This window comes from Exophiala bonariae, assembly GCF_035927105.1.
Source record: "Exophiala bonariae strain CCFEE 5792 chromosome Unknown scaffold_9, whole genome shotgun sequence".
Classification (NCBI taxonomy): domain Eukaryota; kingdom Fungi; phylum Ascomycota; class Eurotiomycetes; order Chaetothyriales; family Herpotrichiellaceae; genus Exophiala; species Exophiala bonariae.
Genome location: NW_027042484.1, coordinates 489,411 through 506,487, shown reverse-complemented (window position 1 = coordinate 506,487; position 17,077 = coordinate 489,411). Strand labels below are relative to the sequence as shown.

General features: G+C 50.9%; 5 protein-coding genes across 5 annotated transcripts; 4 read left to right on the top strand and 1 right to left on the bottom strand.

Annotated features, from left to right (window-relative positions):
• Positions 1 to 130: 130 nt before the first annotated feature.
• On the top strand, positions 131 to 2,919 carry LTR84_013006 (uncharacterized protein; the record flags this gene model as incomplete). Its single annotated transcript, XM_064856511.1, has 3 exons — positions 131 to 718; positions 897 to 2,553; positions 2,612 to 2,919. The coding sequence occupies 3 exons, from the start codon at positions 131 to 133 to the stop codon at positions 2,917 to 2,919; spliced, it is 2,553 nt and encodes an 850-aa protein (XP_064707687.1).
• Positions 2,920 to 4,542: 1,623 nt separating this feature from the next.
• Positions 4,543 to 6,251, top strand: LTR84_013005 (uncharacterized protein; the record flags this gene model as incomplete). Its single annotated transcript, XM_064856510.1, has 3 exons — positions 4,543 to 4,791; positions 4,875 to 5,091; positions 5,158 to 6,251. 3 exons carry the CDS (start codon positions 4,543 to 4,545, stop codon positions 6,249 to 6,251), a joined length of 1,560 nt encoding a protein of 519 aa, XP_064707686.1.
• An 814-nt stretch (positions 6,252 to 7,065) lies between these two features.
• Positions 7,066 to 7,385, top strand: LTR84_013004 (uncharacterized protein; the record flags this gene model as incomplete). Its single annotated transcript, XM_064856509.1, has 3 exons — positions 7,066 to 7,147; positions 7,209 to 7,240; positions 7,305 to 7,385. 3 exons carry the CDS (start codon positions 7,066 to 7,068, stop codon positions 7,383 to 7,385), a joined length of 195 nt encoding a protein of 64 aa, XP_064707685.1.
• A 71-nt stretch (positions 7,386 to 7,456) lies between these two features.
• Positions 7,457 to 8,944, top strand: LTR84_013003 (uncharacterized protein; the record flags this gene model as incomplete). Its single annotated transcript, XM_064856508.1, has 2 exons — positions 7,457 to 7,519; positions 7,574 to 8,944. 2 exons carry the CDS (start codon positions 7,457 to 7,459, stop codon positions 8,942 to 8,944), a joined length of 1,434 nt encoding a protein of 477 aa, XP_064707684.1.
• Positions 8,945 to 15,103: 6,159 nt separating this feature from the next.
• LTR84_013002 (uncharacterized protein) lies at positions 15,104 to 16,923 on the bottom strand (the record flags this gene model as incomplete). Its single annotated transcript, XM_064856507.1, has 2 exons — positions 15,104 to 16,793; positions 16,895 to 16,923. The coding sequence occupies 2 exons, from the start codon at positions 16,921 to 16,923 to the stop codon at positions 15,104 to 15,106; spliced, it is 1,719 nt and encodes a 572-aa protein (XP_064707683.1).
• Positions 16,924 to 17,077: the final 154 nt, after the last annotated feature.

The window sequence follows — 17,077 nt, the reverse complement described above, 5'->3', positions numbered from 1 at the left end:
GGAAGAGAGATCGGAATCGACCAAGGCACTAGATGAAAATTCTTTCACGAGCTTCAAGGGACCCTTTAGTTTTTCTCTTTGTTCATTGTCTGCCATTTGGAACTTTCTCGTCGGTTGGTCTTCAATGAACATGTACAACTATCCGTGGGCTGAGCCCAGTTGTGTTACGGACCAAGCGATATCCCCTCCTGTGCCTGGTGCCATCATCTCTTCCGATCATATCTTATCAGATCAAATCTCGACCTTGGCCAAGTCAGTGCCAGAGGCAGGAATCGCACTCGGATCAACCCAGAAATGGCACGGTCTGACCATGGAAAATACCCATTTCTTGGCCGCCCAGCATGCCCAGATCATGCCTGTGGAAGCGGGGTCTCATTTCCTGTCAGACGGTCACATTCTCCCAGTTTCAAGCTCACATCTGCTCCAACTCGACGGTTTCCGCAACTGCGATATCGGATCTTGGGTATCACATCCAATTCCCTACGAGCACTCGTACGGTGACGACTTCAAGGTGGCTTCCATATCAGCTGCAAGTGAAGTCGATGGTCCTGGGACGGCCTTTACCAGTCCAATCCAGGGCCAGAAGAGAAATGCCTCCATTGCTGGGTTTGACAGCTCACCGGCCACCGCCAGTGCCGAGTCACCGGACCATGGCGACGACGTCAACGGCAGACGGCGACCTGTGAAGAGGGCTTGCAATGAATGTCGCCAGCAAAAGGTGAGCCATGTGTCGATTCAAACCTCTCTCCCATTTCCTGCCTTCTCCCCTGCGCCCTCTGTCTACTTCCGTGGGCGGGTGACCGCAGTTGAGGAAAATCATCACTTGGAATACTTCTGAGTCATCCTGTAACCCATCGGTCCATACATCTCGGTGTCTCTCTCTAACCATCTCACAGTTGCGATGTGATGTCGTTCAAGAGCCATTCGGAGAATGCACTCGGTGCAAACGTTTGTCCCTCGATTGCAAGATTGAAGACAACTTCAAACGCGTTGGCAAGAGATCACGCAATGCCGAGATGGAAAGAGAGATCATTGAACTGCGCAAGCAGGTGGCTCAACAACAGACAACCAATAAAGCGAACCGGCCTTTGCAGAACGGCTCATCGACCTTGTCTCTACATGAAAACATGGGTTCCTTCACTCACGAAGCCGTCGCTGGCCTCCTTGATCTCAAGGGTGGCACCTTTGACAAGAGCCCTGGTGGTCGACAGATTTTCAAACGTCTAGAGGACGTGACTTTGACACAAGATCGAGTCAACGAACTGTTTAAACGCTTCTTCGCCTTTCATCACCCCTTTCTTCCATTTTTAAACCCCAATCGAACACCAGACGAGTACGAGACGAGATCCCCTCTTCTTTTCTGGACGATAATAACGGTGGGTGCTCGCCACTTCACACCAGAGGCTGGTCTGTTCTCAGCTCTCTCCGGTCCTCTGACACGCTTGGTCTGGTCAACGATTGCAGACGTCCCTCAAAACTATCATGTCGTCAAGGCACTCATCTTGTTATGTGCTTGGCCATTGGCAACGACCAGCACCTCAACCGATCCTACATTCATGCTATGTGGAATGATGATGCAGATTGCCCTTCAGATTGGTTTGCATCGTCCCACTCATGCCCAGGATTTTACCAAATTCCGCATCGAACTCCGAGAAGTGGAATTACAGGATCGAGTCGTGGTATGGACCGTATGCAATCTGGTCGCCCAGAGAATATGCACAGCCTATGGACAACCTCCACTGACGCATTACGACTGGACTCTGGGTCCCAAACCCATCGAGACAAATCCAAACTATGAATTACCATCCCCCATCTATAATCGCTTACTCATCGAGAAGTTTGTGGACAAAGTCTCGAGGACTCTGTACATGAATCCTCACGATCCTGTAGGTTTGGCGACCGATGCAGAACGCCCTACATACGTTTCTTTCCTGGCGCACGATTTAAAAGAACTCGAAGATACACTCGAGAAAGATGACTCACCAATCACCAAGATATATCTTCGAGCGGCATGTTTGCACATGAGGCTGAGTGCGTTCTTTTCTCCTCCAACTCTACCTTCTTATCGTGCCGACATGCTCAAATTATACTATGCCACCACCGACTTTCTCGAGGCTTGTTTGAGCCTGGAGTCCAAGAGTAGCGTTTCAATGGTGGGATCAGGTTATGCGCATGGACTGGCTCTGACGCATGCAACCAACTACATCTTCCATATGATGTTGGCGGCAGGCTTTTCACTTCTCAAACTCATGCACAACTTTCTAGATCAACATGAGCTAGATGTTCAGGGGGCTTCTAATCTACTATCACGTACCGTGTGGGCATTACACACCATGAGCGTGGTTGAGAACGACTTGGCTGAGAGATTGGCCGAGGTATTGGCTCAAGTCTGGAAGACTAGTAAACCTAGTCCTGCCAATAGCGCTACCAACGGTGAAGCAGACGACAGCTTACAACTCAAGGTGAAGTGTCGTATGTCTATGTCATTGGTATTCGACTCAGTATGGCGATGGCGTCGCAATGCGCAGTTTCGTGATGGCAAACCGTCCGACAGTAAGTTCAACCTCCTCAATAGTACATGCAAAAGCTCGTCTGCTAACCTCAGAACAAGTGCGTGATCGAGATCCCAACTTAAGACACTTGGATGATGCGGTAGCCATCCCAGTTACTCCTATGGACGATGGTAAGGCTACTACGACGAACGACCCCGACCTCTCGACACCAGCAATTGTCCCAGGCATGGCGGGCATGGCAACAGGAATGGTAGACGATTTCAGCATGGATTATGGACAAGCCAGTTACGATGTCTTCGATCCCTTAAACTGGATGCTTGATGGGATCGTCGATTTCCCTTATAATTTCAATCACGTCCCGCCCAATAATATTTCGGGTATAGAAGCATTGGGAAATGGGTTGTGACGGGGTGGGATTACTTTTTACGATAAACTCTTTTTGGGTGTGATGGTGTTCTGGTGTCATGAGATCATGTGCTGTCTTGCATTGAACTGGTTGTGGTTTGTCCGATATGAGCTTTTTGTTTGAATCTCAGCATATAATTTATAAACTTTCCTTCGTCATGATCAGGACAGGAAGGTGGTAAGGGTGGCAGTAGTTAGAGGAGGAAAGTTACTCGTCACACATAGACCAGCTCCAGAGCTGAGACATCAAATATCCATTGAACACCAATCAAGCAAGAACGATCTATCTCTACAGGTTCCCTGCTCATTCAGTACGCGAAGTTGTTCTTGCAACGCCACGTGGATCTAGATAAGCATTCGCTACTTCCGTAGCCACGGCGGGATCCTCGCTCGTTCGTTTCAGCTACCACATGGCCTCACCATCTGGGCACGTCAGCTTTGGGCACAGATCTCAAGTGACTGATACCTTCGACCATGACCACATCTGAATTACTCGACACGCGTCAATATTTCTTTGACATCAATACCCAAGGGAGGGAGTAAACGAAATGCGGAGATGAGGATGAGAACTCAAAACACAGGTATCGGCCAGCTCCGACCGAACTCAAACAGCAGATGAAGAAGTCCTGCCAGTGGCTCTCACATTATTAATGTTTGTCAAGACACACTAGAATGGCCCGGCTTATCTCGATTGTCCCTATACTCGTAATGGTGGTTAGATGGCGGATCCTACCTGGAGCACTGGCGCATCGGACCACCCCTGTTATCTCTCCAGGGTTCATTTGTTTCCACCCAGGGAAATGATATCTCAAGGGTCTGTTAGGCGCTCCCCGACAGGTGCCAGGGACAATCGCACCGCTGTCGTTTAACCAAGCTTCACCTTGCATGTTCAACCAGACAGCGCTTCCGACCGGTCCACCAGTAGAAGAGCGCCGGAAGCCACCTAAAGCATGCAGGTGCACCTGAAGGGTGCATGAACAGCAAAAAGCCTTTGCATCGACCAACCATGAGACTTGTCCAACACAGGTTGTGCAGGACTTCGCCTGCGCGATCGTTTGTTCTGTTACCAGATCCGTCTGTTAACTCCAGACTTTGTACTTGATCAGCTCCAAGTCTCCAACTACTGCTGCAACGGTGCAAGCCCCGAGAAAAGCCAACAGGCCCGAACTCGCCAGCTGATAGGCCGAGGGAAACTATCCCGCTTCCCTTATCTCTGCTCCTGGCACCACTGGCTTCGCCGTTGGCCACTTACCGAAATGTTTCTGTCAAGGTCGCGGTCGAGACCCTCTCTCGGGCTTTGCAGTGCCATGTATTTTGTGGGAGCTCGCGTGCGCGCGCGATCAGCACAAGCTTCACGTCTGGGAGCAATCGTTACGGATGCATGTCACCCACAAATCTTATTTAGGTAGGACTGGATTTGGATTTGAGCCTCTGTCATTTCTACTTATCGTTGGGAAATTTCCCGATTTTCCACGACGTCTATCTTTCCCTTCTGGATTTGCTTTCTTCCCTTGTCTCTTCCCTCTTCCCTCTCTTTCTCTGCAATCCTGTGTGACGAGCAGTTTGCGGCTGTCGCGCACTCTTGAATGCAAACCTGAAGCTTGTTGCAACCTCAATAGACACAATGACTTCATACGACAAGAGCGGTTATGATCTCGAATACAATGCGCATCCGATCAGCGATGAGAAACATCGCTCGGTAGTGGCTCCTGACGAGTCTGGAGCCGTTCATGGAGAATCCTTCGTCGCAGGTAATACCTTGTATGCAAAACTACAACGCCTTGCGGGACGGTTTGGTGTTGAGCAGAGAGGTCTCGAGCGCGTTCCTGATGATGAGCGGACGGACAAGACGGTCATTAAGTTGAGCACCATGGTATGTTTTTCTCACAGACCTTTGTTTCTATTCTAGATGATGAGATTTCCCGGATCATTGGCTAAACGTCTTTATTGTTGTAGTGGCTTGCGGCCAATATGACGGTCTCGACGTTCGCTATTGGTGTTCTTGCGACACCCGTATTTGCATTGGGATTTGTGGATTCCATTCTTACCATCCTCTTCATCAACATCTTGGGTATCACCCCTGTAGCATTTTATGCCACTTTTGGACCTCGATTTGGTATGCGACAGATGGTGCTGAGCCGATTTTGGTTTGGTTATACTGGCGTCAAACTGAGTAAGTGCTTACCTTTCTTTGTATGGGGACGCGACTCTAGAAATTGGCTCTGACTCGTGCCGACAGTCGCGTTCTTTAACTGCCTTGCTTGTCTCGGCTGGTCTTCTGTCAATGTGATAGTCGGGTCTCAATTGATACATGCTGTCAACGGGAATGTCCCTGGGTATGCTGGTATTATCATCATCGCTGCTGGAACGTTCATCATTACACTTTTCGGATATAAAGTAGTACATTGGTACGAAATGGTGTCTTGGGCACCATGCCTGATTATTCTCCTCGTGGTTTTGGGCGAGTTCGCGCATCGAGGCGATTTCGAAAATCTCCCCATGGGTTCGGGAAAGCTTGAGACTGGGTCGGTCCTCTCGTTCGCCGCAGCGATTTTCGGCTTCGCCACCGGTTGGGGATCCTACGCGGCAGACTACAGTGTTTACCAACCTGTGAACGTCAGCCGAGTCAAGGTCTTCGCCTATACATTCATTGGACTTTTCCTCCCACTCTGCTTCTGCGAGATGCTAGGCGCAGCCATCGGCACCGCAACGGTCAACAACCCAGCTTATGCCGACGCATACAACAACGACCACATCGGCGGCCTCCTCCACGAGGTTCTGGTTCCCCGACTTGGCAACTTTGGCAAATTCTGCGTCGTAGTGCTCGCCCTCTCTATTATCGGTAACAACTGCCCCAACATCTACTCCATCTCGTTCTCCCTCCAATCTATCACACACTACGCCCAATATGTGCCTCGCTTTATCTGGACGCTGATCGCGACCGTGGTGTACTGCGCCATTGCCATTCCGGGCTACACCCATTTCGAATCGGTGCTGGAGAACTTCATGCTGTGCATCGGGTACTGGTTGGCCGTCTACGAGGGCATTTCACTGCCTGAGCACTTCATCTTCAAGCGGGGCTTTGGCGGCTATCAGCCGGAGATCTACGATCAGCCGAAGAAACTCCCACCGAGCATCGCTGCGCTCGGCGCCTTCTGCTTCGGCGCCCTCGGTGCTGCCATGGGCATGGCTCAGGTATGGTACATCGGCCCTATTGGCAAGTTGATCGGCGGTGACTATGGTGGTGATGTCGGCTTTGAGCTGGCTTTCGCTTTTGCCGCCATCACGTATATTCCATTCAGGTATATCGAGAAGAAGAAGTTCGGGAGGTAGTTTTTGCTCTCGTTGGAGACTTTGATGTGCGTTGGGAAGGAATTCGGGCAGTGAGACGTTTTGACATCACAATCTCACGTTGCGATAGAGATCGAATAGTAGATTATTGCAGCAAGCGAAATCAAGTGACGTGCCTAAATTGTTTTACATACTGTACAGCACGAGTCTAGAATCCCAGCCTACCATGCTAACAAACCATCAGTGATCAGGATCACAAGAATACGGCGCGATTCGTTGCATGAGATGGTACTCTCCACGTCAAATATAGAAAAGTAAGTTCTCGAGGTCGACGAGGAGGCGTGTTCCTCCCGATGCCTAGGAAGCCTTGAAATTATAGTGTCTGTCTGACGGCTGGAGGACCCTGATGTCTAGCACATCTCGCCCACTCACACCGCCCAAAGCATTCCGGGCAGTCTGTCACAGCCAAGTCATTTTATTTGACGTCCTTGGCCCTTTTGGTCCCTGCCAGTGATTTATTATTCCTCCAGCTTGATGCCGGGAAGCCCTTTTGGTTTCCGGCTCCTCCTTGCGCTAAACGCAACGCTGGCACTGCGAACACCACCCTGTTGACAGCCCAGGTACCTACTTGGAAACTCGCGATTTGGACGGTATTTCTACTGCCGTCATTGTTATGCTGTTGCTCATTGTCCACAGGTCGTGAGATCAACCTTGGCAGGGTTTGGACACTTCGAGTTCCGACCCCCTCCTGCTGCACACCTAGTACTCCCTAAGCATCAACCAACCAACTTCGGCTCCTCACCATCTCTGCAGCCAACACCCTTTACACTCATCGAACCTTGTTCTCCTTCTCATCATGGATTTCGACAGTTTGAAGACCCAGGTCAGCAACCTGACCCTCTACGACCTCAAGGCCGGGGTTCGCAAGGTCCAAAATGGTGGGTTCCCTCTGGAACGCGAGATTTCGTGTGGCAGGAACACACTGACATGTGATCGAAGCGGTCATGAATCTCACCGAGATGGAGTCCAAGGTCAGTCTTCTATCTCCTCAACATTAGTGGACGAATCGTCTGTTCTGACAAGACACCCTCGTAGGTCCGAGAAGCCACGAACGGAGATCCTTGGGGTGCTTCGGCCTCTTTGATGCAAGAAATTGCTCAGGGAACACATAACTAGTCAGTGTCTCTTCTGCACCCGTGCCACAGCCTGTTCTAAAAACCTCCCACAGTCAACAATTGAACGAAATCATGCCCATGATCTACAAACGGTTCACAGACAAGACGGCAGAAGAATGGAGACAGATATACAAGGTATGGAAACCGCTCTAGGACGAACGGAGCACCGTGGCTGATCAGTGAGAACAGTCTCTTCAACTTTTAGAATTCCTCTGCAAAAACGGCTCCGAACGAGTGATCGACGATGCCCGATCACATCTCTCCCTCCTACGAATGCTCCGCCAGTTTCACTACATCGATCCCAATGGAAAGGACCAGGGAGTCAACGTCCGGAACCGCACCAACGAGCTAGTCAAGCTTCTCAGTGATGTGGATGCTATCAGACAGGAGCGGAAGAAAGCTCGCGTGAACAAGAACAAATACGGAGGTGTTGAAGGAGGGATGGGTATGGGAGGCTTCTCCAGTGGCGGTGGTAGTGGTGGTGGCGGCCGTTATGGAGGATTTGGTAGCGAGTCCGCCGACTACGGTGGCTACACAGGAGAGGTTTACGGAGACGGAGGTGGGTTTGGTGGCCAGGAGAGAGACGTTGGATTTGCGGGCACTCAGCGGCGTGGGGAACAATTCGAGGAATATGATGAAGGGGATGATGTGCAGCCAACCACACGCCCAAGTCGAAGCACGGCCGCCACCAGCAGAAGCACAGCAACCACCAGTGCCAAACGAGAAGCACCCGCAGCCAAACCCAAGATCCCGCAGCCGGATCTTTTCGATTTCGATGACGAGCCTGTCACGACTTCCGTCAGTGGAAAGGCACCTGCGATTGCTGCGCCGGTCGTGGATGATGATGACGACTTTGACGATTTCCAGTCCGCCACGCCCTCGGCTGCTCAGCCGTCGGTGAATCCATTGGCAGCTCTCTCACCACCTCCTCCGACTACGTCTACTACGACATCTTCAACACAATTTGCGCAACCCAAGCCACTGGCACCCGGCCAAAGTGCCGGGTTCAACAACATCCTCAGCACGGCATCGCCAGCTCCGTCCGCGACGTCGTCGATACTGTCGCCGTCTGCCTCGACTACATTCTCTCCTCCTGCGCAACACTCTCCCGCTCCTGCATTCCCCGCGAGTTCAGGATACAAGGCGACCGGCCCCAATTACTTTACCTCGGTGCCACTGACGCCGAACCAAACATTACCGAGTGCAACATCGTCAACATCGGCGTTCCAGCGACCAGGAATGACTACTTCGTACGCGTCATCCACATCGGCAGCGTCACTGGGTAAGCCTGCACCGAAGGCAGCATCTTCCAGCAGTGGTGGCGATGCGTTTGGCTCACTCTGGAGCACAGCCAGTTCGGCGGCCGGAGTGAACAAAGCAGCTGCATCATCGAAGGGACCCGATTTGGCCAGTCTGTCTAAAGCCAAGAGTCAAGCTGGAATCTGGGGAGCAGCGTCGGCGGCGAGCGCTGGAGGTAGCGGATCTCCCGCTCCATCTTCGAACACGGCAGCGAAGCCAGCCACGCCGCTAGGAAATGGATTGGATGACCTGCTGGGCTGAACTGATGCCTAGATACGATGCTGTTGAATGGTTGGGCGAGGCGGTCACTTACGACCACAGTTGCAGATACATGTCATGGATGAAATGGAAATGATTCTGTGAGGCTGGAGGAGTGTATTCGTAATACGTGCAAATGGTTCGCTACTCGCTCGAGCCTTGGGTGGAAGCGCCGGCACTGAGGCGAAGCTCGTGATGACGAATACTGTGGGATACTAGTAGATGAAAGATGAAATGCAGAACGGAAGATGCAAGTGGGTGAGGGAAGGATGCATGAATCTGACAACCTATCTAGATACGTAAGGCATGCATATTTCAAAGTCTATCCCTCTGAATACGCATATCTGGGGATCAGCTTGGGGAGTCCCGCTTCCGGAGGAGATGTTGGCCGACCAGGTCTGGTCATTTCGCAATATTGGGGACACCTATTGATTATTAAAGACGATTGACGATAGATTCAACACAGGCGTGAGGCAGTGGCAGCATAGCCTCTGTGCACCGTAGCCTGGTGTAGTCTCTTCCTAGGAGGGAACCGAGTCCTTACTTCGTATACTCACAAGTTAGTTGCCGGTCCAGGCGCCTGTCAATCTCCATTCGGGATACGCACAGCTACCTCAGGCTACATCGCTAAGGTACCTATATACATATACGTTGACGTAAAGGGATCGGAACAGACATCTGTTTCAATAACTACGAGGTACCTTCCTGAGTAACATTCGAGTTTCTTTTTTACCACATCAACCACATGTCTTTTCCCGCCCTCACTAAACTCATCCTTGTAAATCTCACCCATCGCCCCTCGGCGTCATCGTACATGACAAGCGGCACAAGGTCTTCTTATTTGATGCCCATCATTGCCCTTCCAAGACCAATGGGCACCAGCACCTTGTTGGCGGGGGTGAATAATCATCATCATCAACAGTGACCGACCAGTTCCTCCTCCAAGGAACGGCCCCTCTCACCACCCTGAACCTTGAGATCTTAGATTTCCAACGAGTTCCACTTACAAGTCACTACTACTACATACCCATCTGTCCTAGTAACTTGGTTGGTTACTTGGTAGCGAGCACACCTTTGTGCTAGGGTTATTGCTATTGCTATTGCTGCTACAAGCTGTCAGTCGTTGCTGTTCCCTCCCGCTACCGCTACCGCTACCACTGCACTCCACTCACTTTTATTATTCGCTGCTTCTTACCTACCATACCAGCTGCATCACCTCTTGTCGTTGTCACTGTTCTTTACCCTCTTTCTCCCATTCCTCCTCCTCCCCTCCTCCCCATCCATCACTTCTAACATGTCCGACAGACCCACCCACAAACGCTCTAAAAGCTCTCGAGTCCTCAATCTGTTACGCAGCGACAACCTGCCCAAGAACAAGGACAGCGGCTCAGAAACAGACTCTCCCCTCAACACCACCACCTCCACCACCGGACCATTCTCCGCCGCGACTTCCTCGTCCCATCTATCACCTGTCGATGTGCCGCGACTAGCTCCCTTGTCAACAACCACAACAAGAACCTCTCAATTGACCATGGATCCCTCTCCAATCTCCACCAGTCCAGAATCCGCCCAGAAAGTCCCCGCTGCCCTGGCACCCGCCTCTGGTGCCTCAATAGAAGACTCCGTCCGTACCTTCCGAGTCTTCGAGGTCCTGCGCGGAAAAGACTCCACCGCAATATCAAAGGCCATTCAAGAGTCAATCCCTTCCTCCACCAATTCAAACCCTATTCCAGGCACGACGATCCTCCATTTGTCAATACAATGCGCTGAACCCCAGGTGGTAGAACAAATCATAACCGAAGGCAAGGGCTTGGACATCAATGCCCAGGATAAAGAAGGCAATACTGCCCTACATCTGGCCGCCCAGCTGGGGCGATCTCCAGTCGTCAAAGATCTCCTCGAACACCCGGACATTAATGACGCCATCTCCAATAGACAGGGCAAGATCCCCATCGACCTTGCAAGAACCCCAGAAATCTTTCAGCAACTGCAACTCGCCCGCTCCATCTTTCTCGATGACAAAATCAAGGAGATTCATGCCTCATTGGCCAAGGGCGATTATAAACATATTGAGACCTTACTTGTTGAGCCTCGAGTGGAGGGCACCCTCGACGTCAATGCCCTAGAATTGCCCACCGATCCCACCACCCTTCAGAGCGGAGGTACCTTACTACATGAAGCCGCCAGAAAGAGAGATATCCAGCTCGCTCAGATTCTGCTCCTGCACGGTGCAGACCCATTCAGGCGCGATCGAAAGGGTAAACTGCCCCAAGATGTCACAAAAGATGACCGAACCAGGGCGATCTTGAAGAAATCCCCGGCGGCTGCGGCTGCCCAGCGTGGTGTACAAGAAAAGGCCATTTTGGGCAACACTCCCACCGCCACCAGATCGGCGGGAGCCAGCGATACAACCAAAGATGCTCGAGAGATGAAAGGCTATCTCAAGAAGTGGACAAATTATACCAGTGGATATAAATTGCGCTGGTTTGTGCTCGAGGACGGGGTCCTCAGCTATTATAAACATCAGGATGATGCTGGGTCAGCCTGCCGAGGAGCCATCAATATGCGTATTGCAAGACTACACATGGATGCACAAGATAAGACTCGCTTCGAGATTCATGGCAAATCATCCGTCAAGTACCACCTGAAAGCCAATCATGTGGTTGAGGCAAAGAGATGGTTTTGGGCACTCAATAACGCTATTCAGTATACCAAGGATGAGGCCAAAGAAGAGAAAAGACGTACAGCCGATGTTGATTCAGTACGACACTCGAAATCTGATGCTGCCGACAACGGTGCTCCCAGTGTTAGGTCCAAACACGCATCTACCAATCTGAATGTTCAGGGCTCCTCCTCCAAGGTGAGCTTTCGCTCCGATCAAGAAGGAGGCTACGATTCCTATGAAGCTAGCGTGGTTGGTGATGACCTCCAACGTATTCCAACCAATGCTCATACTGCCACTGTTGATGGCGATGATGATGATGATGGTGACGGTGACGACGGAAGTAGCCATGAAGTTCATCATCCAGGTAGTAAAGATGCTTTCAATATCACCGCTCAATCTGCCAAACTACAGCTGGATCTGCTGTCTAAAGTGTCGGATGCTTTGGTCAATCGTGGTTCTTCAAGGCCGGAAACGACCCTGGCTGACCCCGATGTTACTCAAGCGCTGCAAACCTACCAAACGGCCGTCAGTAGTCTGAACGGATTGGTTGCAGATCTGCTGAAGATTTCCAAAGATCGTGATGCTTACTGGCAATATCGTCTCGACCGAGATGCTGATGCTCGGAGAATGTGGGAGGAGAGTATGGCCAAGATTGCTTTCGAACATGAAGATCTGAAGAAAGATATCGCAGAATCGGAAGAGAAGAGGAAACGTACAAAGAGAGCCCTCAAGGAAGCTCTGGAAGGTCAATCAAGCACCACCGCCCGTCCGAGTTCTTTGGCGCAGCAAGAGTCATCAGAACACGTCCAATTCACTGAAGCTGTGGAAGATCAGATTCATTTACGGCCTGAAGCACAGCTTTCAGCGCGAGATCGTTCACGGAGAATGTCAATCACCAGAGAAGGTAATCGACGAAAGTCCATCATTGCCCAGTATACCAATATCTCCGACTCCGAATCAGGAGACGACGAGGAATTTTTCGATGCAATTGATGCTGGCAAGGTCGATGTCGTTGAACCTCCACTTATGAGTCCTCCTCCAGTACAAGTTCCCGCCGGTCGTAAGGAGGAAGAGGTAGAACCCTTCTCTGAGCATGACGCGCGGGCCATGAAACAGATGGAGATTGAACCATCATATGCCGGATATGAGGATGGTATCCGCAAGAGGCTAAAGATGGATGCAGATGATCGTCCCAAGATATCGCTTTGGGGGATTCTAAAGTCTATGATTGGAAAGGACATGACAAAGATGACCTTGCCTGTGTCGTTCAATGAGCCCACTTCACTTTTGCAGCGTGTTGCTGAAGATATGGAGTACGCTGATCTTCTGGACATTGCCGCGGATCGACCTGATAAAACCGAACGGTTGGTTTACGTCGCTGCTTTTGCTGCATCCGAGTATGCAAGTACCATCGGTCGCGTTGCCAAGCCGTTCAATCCGTTATTGGGTGAGACGTACGAATATGTCAGGCCCGACAAAGGTTATCGGTTTTTCATTGAACAGGTCTCACATCACCCACCTATTGGTGCGGCTTATGCCGAATCAGCCCGATGGGACTATTGGGGTGAATCAGCCGTCAAGTCCAAGTTCTATGGCAGGTCATTCGACATCAATCCTCTTGGAACATGGTTTCTACGATTGAGACCTTCAAATGGCGGAGAACCTGAACTTTATACTTGGAAGAAGGTAACCAGCTCAGTCGTTGGTATCATTACAGGAAACCCTACCGTCGACAACTATGGACCCATGGAGATTAAGAACTGGACCACTGGAGAAGTTTGTCTCCTAGATTTCAAACAAAGAGGCTGGAAAGCCAGTTCCGCCTACCAAGTCACGGGTAAAGTTACTGGTGTCGACGGTGTCACTAAATGGAGCATCGGCGGCCGTTGGAATGACAAGATCTACGCTCGCGTCACAGAGGGCTTCGAAGATGAAGCCGTCGGCCAAGCAGGCGCCTCCTCCAAATCCTCCAACCAATCTGGGCAACAAGCCTTCCTGGTTTGGGAAGCTCACAAACGCCCCACTGGCATTCCCTTCAACTTAACTCCCTTCGTTGTGACACTCAATGCAGTCCCAGATAAGCTGCGTGCCGCACTCCCACCAACTGACACTCGTCTTCGGCCCGATCAGCGGGCCATGGAGGACGGAGAGTACGACTTTGCGGCGACGGAGAAGAATCGTGTCGAGGAGAAACAGCGTGCCGCGCGGAGGAAACGAGAAAACGCCGGTGAGGAATGGAAGCCAAAGTGGTTTGAGAAGCGTGTCGATGCAATTACCGGCGAGAGTTACTGGCACAGTGATGGAAAGTATTGGCAGTATCGTAGGGAGAAGGATTGGTCAGCCTGTGATGATATCTTTTAGGCGTGTGATATTGGTGATGGTGTGAGTAATGCTATTCAGCCTAAGAATAGTACTTTGTATATCTCAGCGCGAGAAAAAGGTGATGAGAGGGAGAGAGGGAACGCAAGGCTCCGACTGAAACATGAACGAGAGAGACCACATTGAACGAAGTCCATCATTAATCCCGACCACCACGAGAGGACTCACCAAGTCAAGCAAGGCCAAAATCTCTATCTGGCCACGCTACCTAATATATACATAAGTACTTAGTACTCAGTAAAGCACTAGAAGTGTTAACAGTACATCTAAACGCGCGACGAAAAGCAAATACCCAGTCATGGTACACAGTCGGCACCCTCCCTTGGGTGCAATCACTTTAGCTACAGAGTACAGAGTACTAACTACTAGTCCTAGTAATACCGAGTAACTCATCTGACGTTTAGTACGAATGAATGACTTCTAGATCTTTGTTTAGGTAAGTACCGAGTTAGGCACCTAAGGGACCTAAGGGTTCTCATCTCAAATTAATATGTAATAAGTATATATATATATAAGTACTAGGAGATATAGGGACCTACCTACTACGTAGGAGTTGGTACTGATACATAGCATATACGCTTATCTAAGTCTAGTACTCGGTACCTGACCAGATCAGATGGGTGCCAGATCAACCAAACCCTCGAGCAATCTCTCTTATTCTTAGGTAAGCATGTTCGCGTCGGAAAGGCGCGCAGCGCAGTACGAGGCACCCAGGAGGTAGTAGTATTATTATTATTTAGGTAAGCAGCCGAGCACCGTCCTTCCTGCTTAGGACTAAGTACTAAGTACTGGACTCGACTCGATTCAACTCGCCTAATACGGAGTGCCTCCTTACTTGATTCGATACGGCTCCTCTCCTCTCCTTTCCTCTCCTCTAGGGCGCTAAGTACTGAGTATCCAAGTATGCAGTGCTGTGCCACAGACTTTCGAAGATACTTAATTGGCCAACTCTACACAGATCGCTCCTCATGTCGTCGTCGATCAACTCTTAGTCGCGGATAACGGGTACTTAGTACTCCTTACTAACTAAGTACTGCTTAGGATCTGGAAGTACTATACTAACTAGTATTTATTAGGGATTTTGCTTTACTTAGTACGATCTACGACGAGCATGTATCTCAATCGAGATCAGGCAAATTCTCAACATCAAGATGCTGATACACGACGCCGTCCTCACGCAGCGCATCTTCCACGACTTGCATGCATGCGAGCGTCTTCTCCTCACTCAAGCGACGGCCGACAACCTGCACGGCAACGGGTAATCCTGCCATCTTGACCGAGTCGTAGTGCTTGTAGGCACCCTTCTCGACGCCATTGCTCGGCTTCCAGTTCTTCGATAATGCGTCCTTCTTGGCGTCGACTTTCGTCACGGGTATGATCCCCGCCGAGTAGTCGAGTAAGTTCCACAGGAAGGTGTAGCCGCAGGAGGAGACGGCGTCGTGCATGGCGCCATGAGGGAGGGCAGGGGTTGCGTTTCCGGGAGAGAGAATGAAGTCGAACGACTGTGCGGGCTCGCTCCACCAGTTGAACCAGGTGCCGCGGAAGGCTTCACGTTTTGCGACCCATTGCCAGTTGCCTTCAGCGGTCAAGGGGTGGAAGTATCGAAGGATGCTAGCCCAGAGGGAGTCTCTCTTGACGTACCGCGTGTACAGATACCAAAGATACTTGATCGGGCGGGGAAGGGACATATAGAAATGGATCTGTGCGGCTCCTGGGTCGTTGGTTTCGGAACCGCGGAAGAAAGATTTGAAGGTGCGGCCTCCATCGGCGCAGAGGAGCATCGAGGCGATTTGAAGACCATATGCTGGAGTTGCCGTTGAAGGAAAACCGGAGACTGGAATCGGAATGACTTCATGACCTGCTTTGCGAAGAGCATCCGCTGTTATCGCAAGACCTCGAGCAATGGCAGGAGAAGGTTGTACGACGCCATCAGTTTCCAGTAGACCGACCCTCAATTTCTTGGAGGAAGCAGTTTCATCGTATATTTCTTGTCGCCAAGGGATGGGATGGACAGTATAATCAACCTCCCAGGGTTTCATGCCGATAAAAGATTTGAAGAAATAGATCAAATCATCTAGAGTGCGAGCCATGGGCGAGAAGACTGAAGGAATGCCCTCCTGACCAGGCATAGAGGTATCGATGCCCACCTTCGGCCAACGACCGGTACTGCAACGGATTGAATTGATACCCGACCAAGCAGCCGGAGCACGAACTGAACCAGCGACATCACTTCCAATACCAATACGAGAGCCATTCAGGGCAAGTAAAGCACCTTCACCGCCCGTGCTGCCCCCAGGGCTATACTTTGGATTATGCGGGTTCTTGGCCACGCCCCAGAGGTCATTGGTAGACTCGAAGCTCAGCAGCGTGATTGGCAAAGCCGTCTTGACATGAGGAACGGCTCCGGCTTTCTTGAGAAGCTTGACAAGCGTGCCGTCTTCGGCATATGGTTTGAACGCATATTTGCTGTAACCGACCGAGACATCGAAGCCACCCACGGCGATAGTGTCTTTCAAAGACACTGGAATGCCTGCCAGAGGTCCCTTGAGGTTGACTTCACTCGTAGCCCATCTCTCGGCTTCCGGGATGAGGACCTCCGTCACGCAATTGGTCCGCTGTTGGGCAATAGCTGCTGTCTTGCCATATGTGCGGAGAATGTCGAGTGGTGAGATCGTGCTGTTCTGTACATCCTTTACAAGAGAGGCAATCGGCGCGTTGAGAATTGATCGCTGCTGAGATGTAAAGGGCCCTCTGTATGCGTCCGAGAGAGCATCGAAACGATCAGAGCGTTCCTTCTGCTTTTTGGCGCTAGTCGAGAGGTAAGTCAACGTGGTCAGCCAAGCAGCGGGGTGGGGAAGATGAGTAGTAGCTGTAAGGGAAGGGCAATGGCTGAAGGTACTAGTACTCACCAGATACGCCGATGCTCTAGGTAGTCCATTATCGGGGCATGCGAGCTATGTAGACAATGATCAATAGAGGAACCAGTCAGGATGTGGTAATGAAGCCAGGGCCCGGATCTCTGCGTTTTATATCAAAAGTCAGGTTGGTGGTTGCAAAAGATCAGAATACGGAGAAGCCCGGGGCCATTCCAC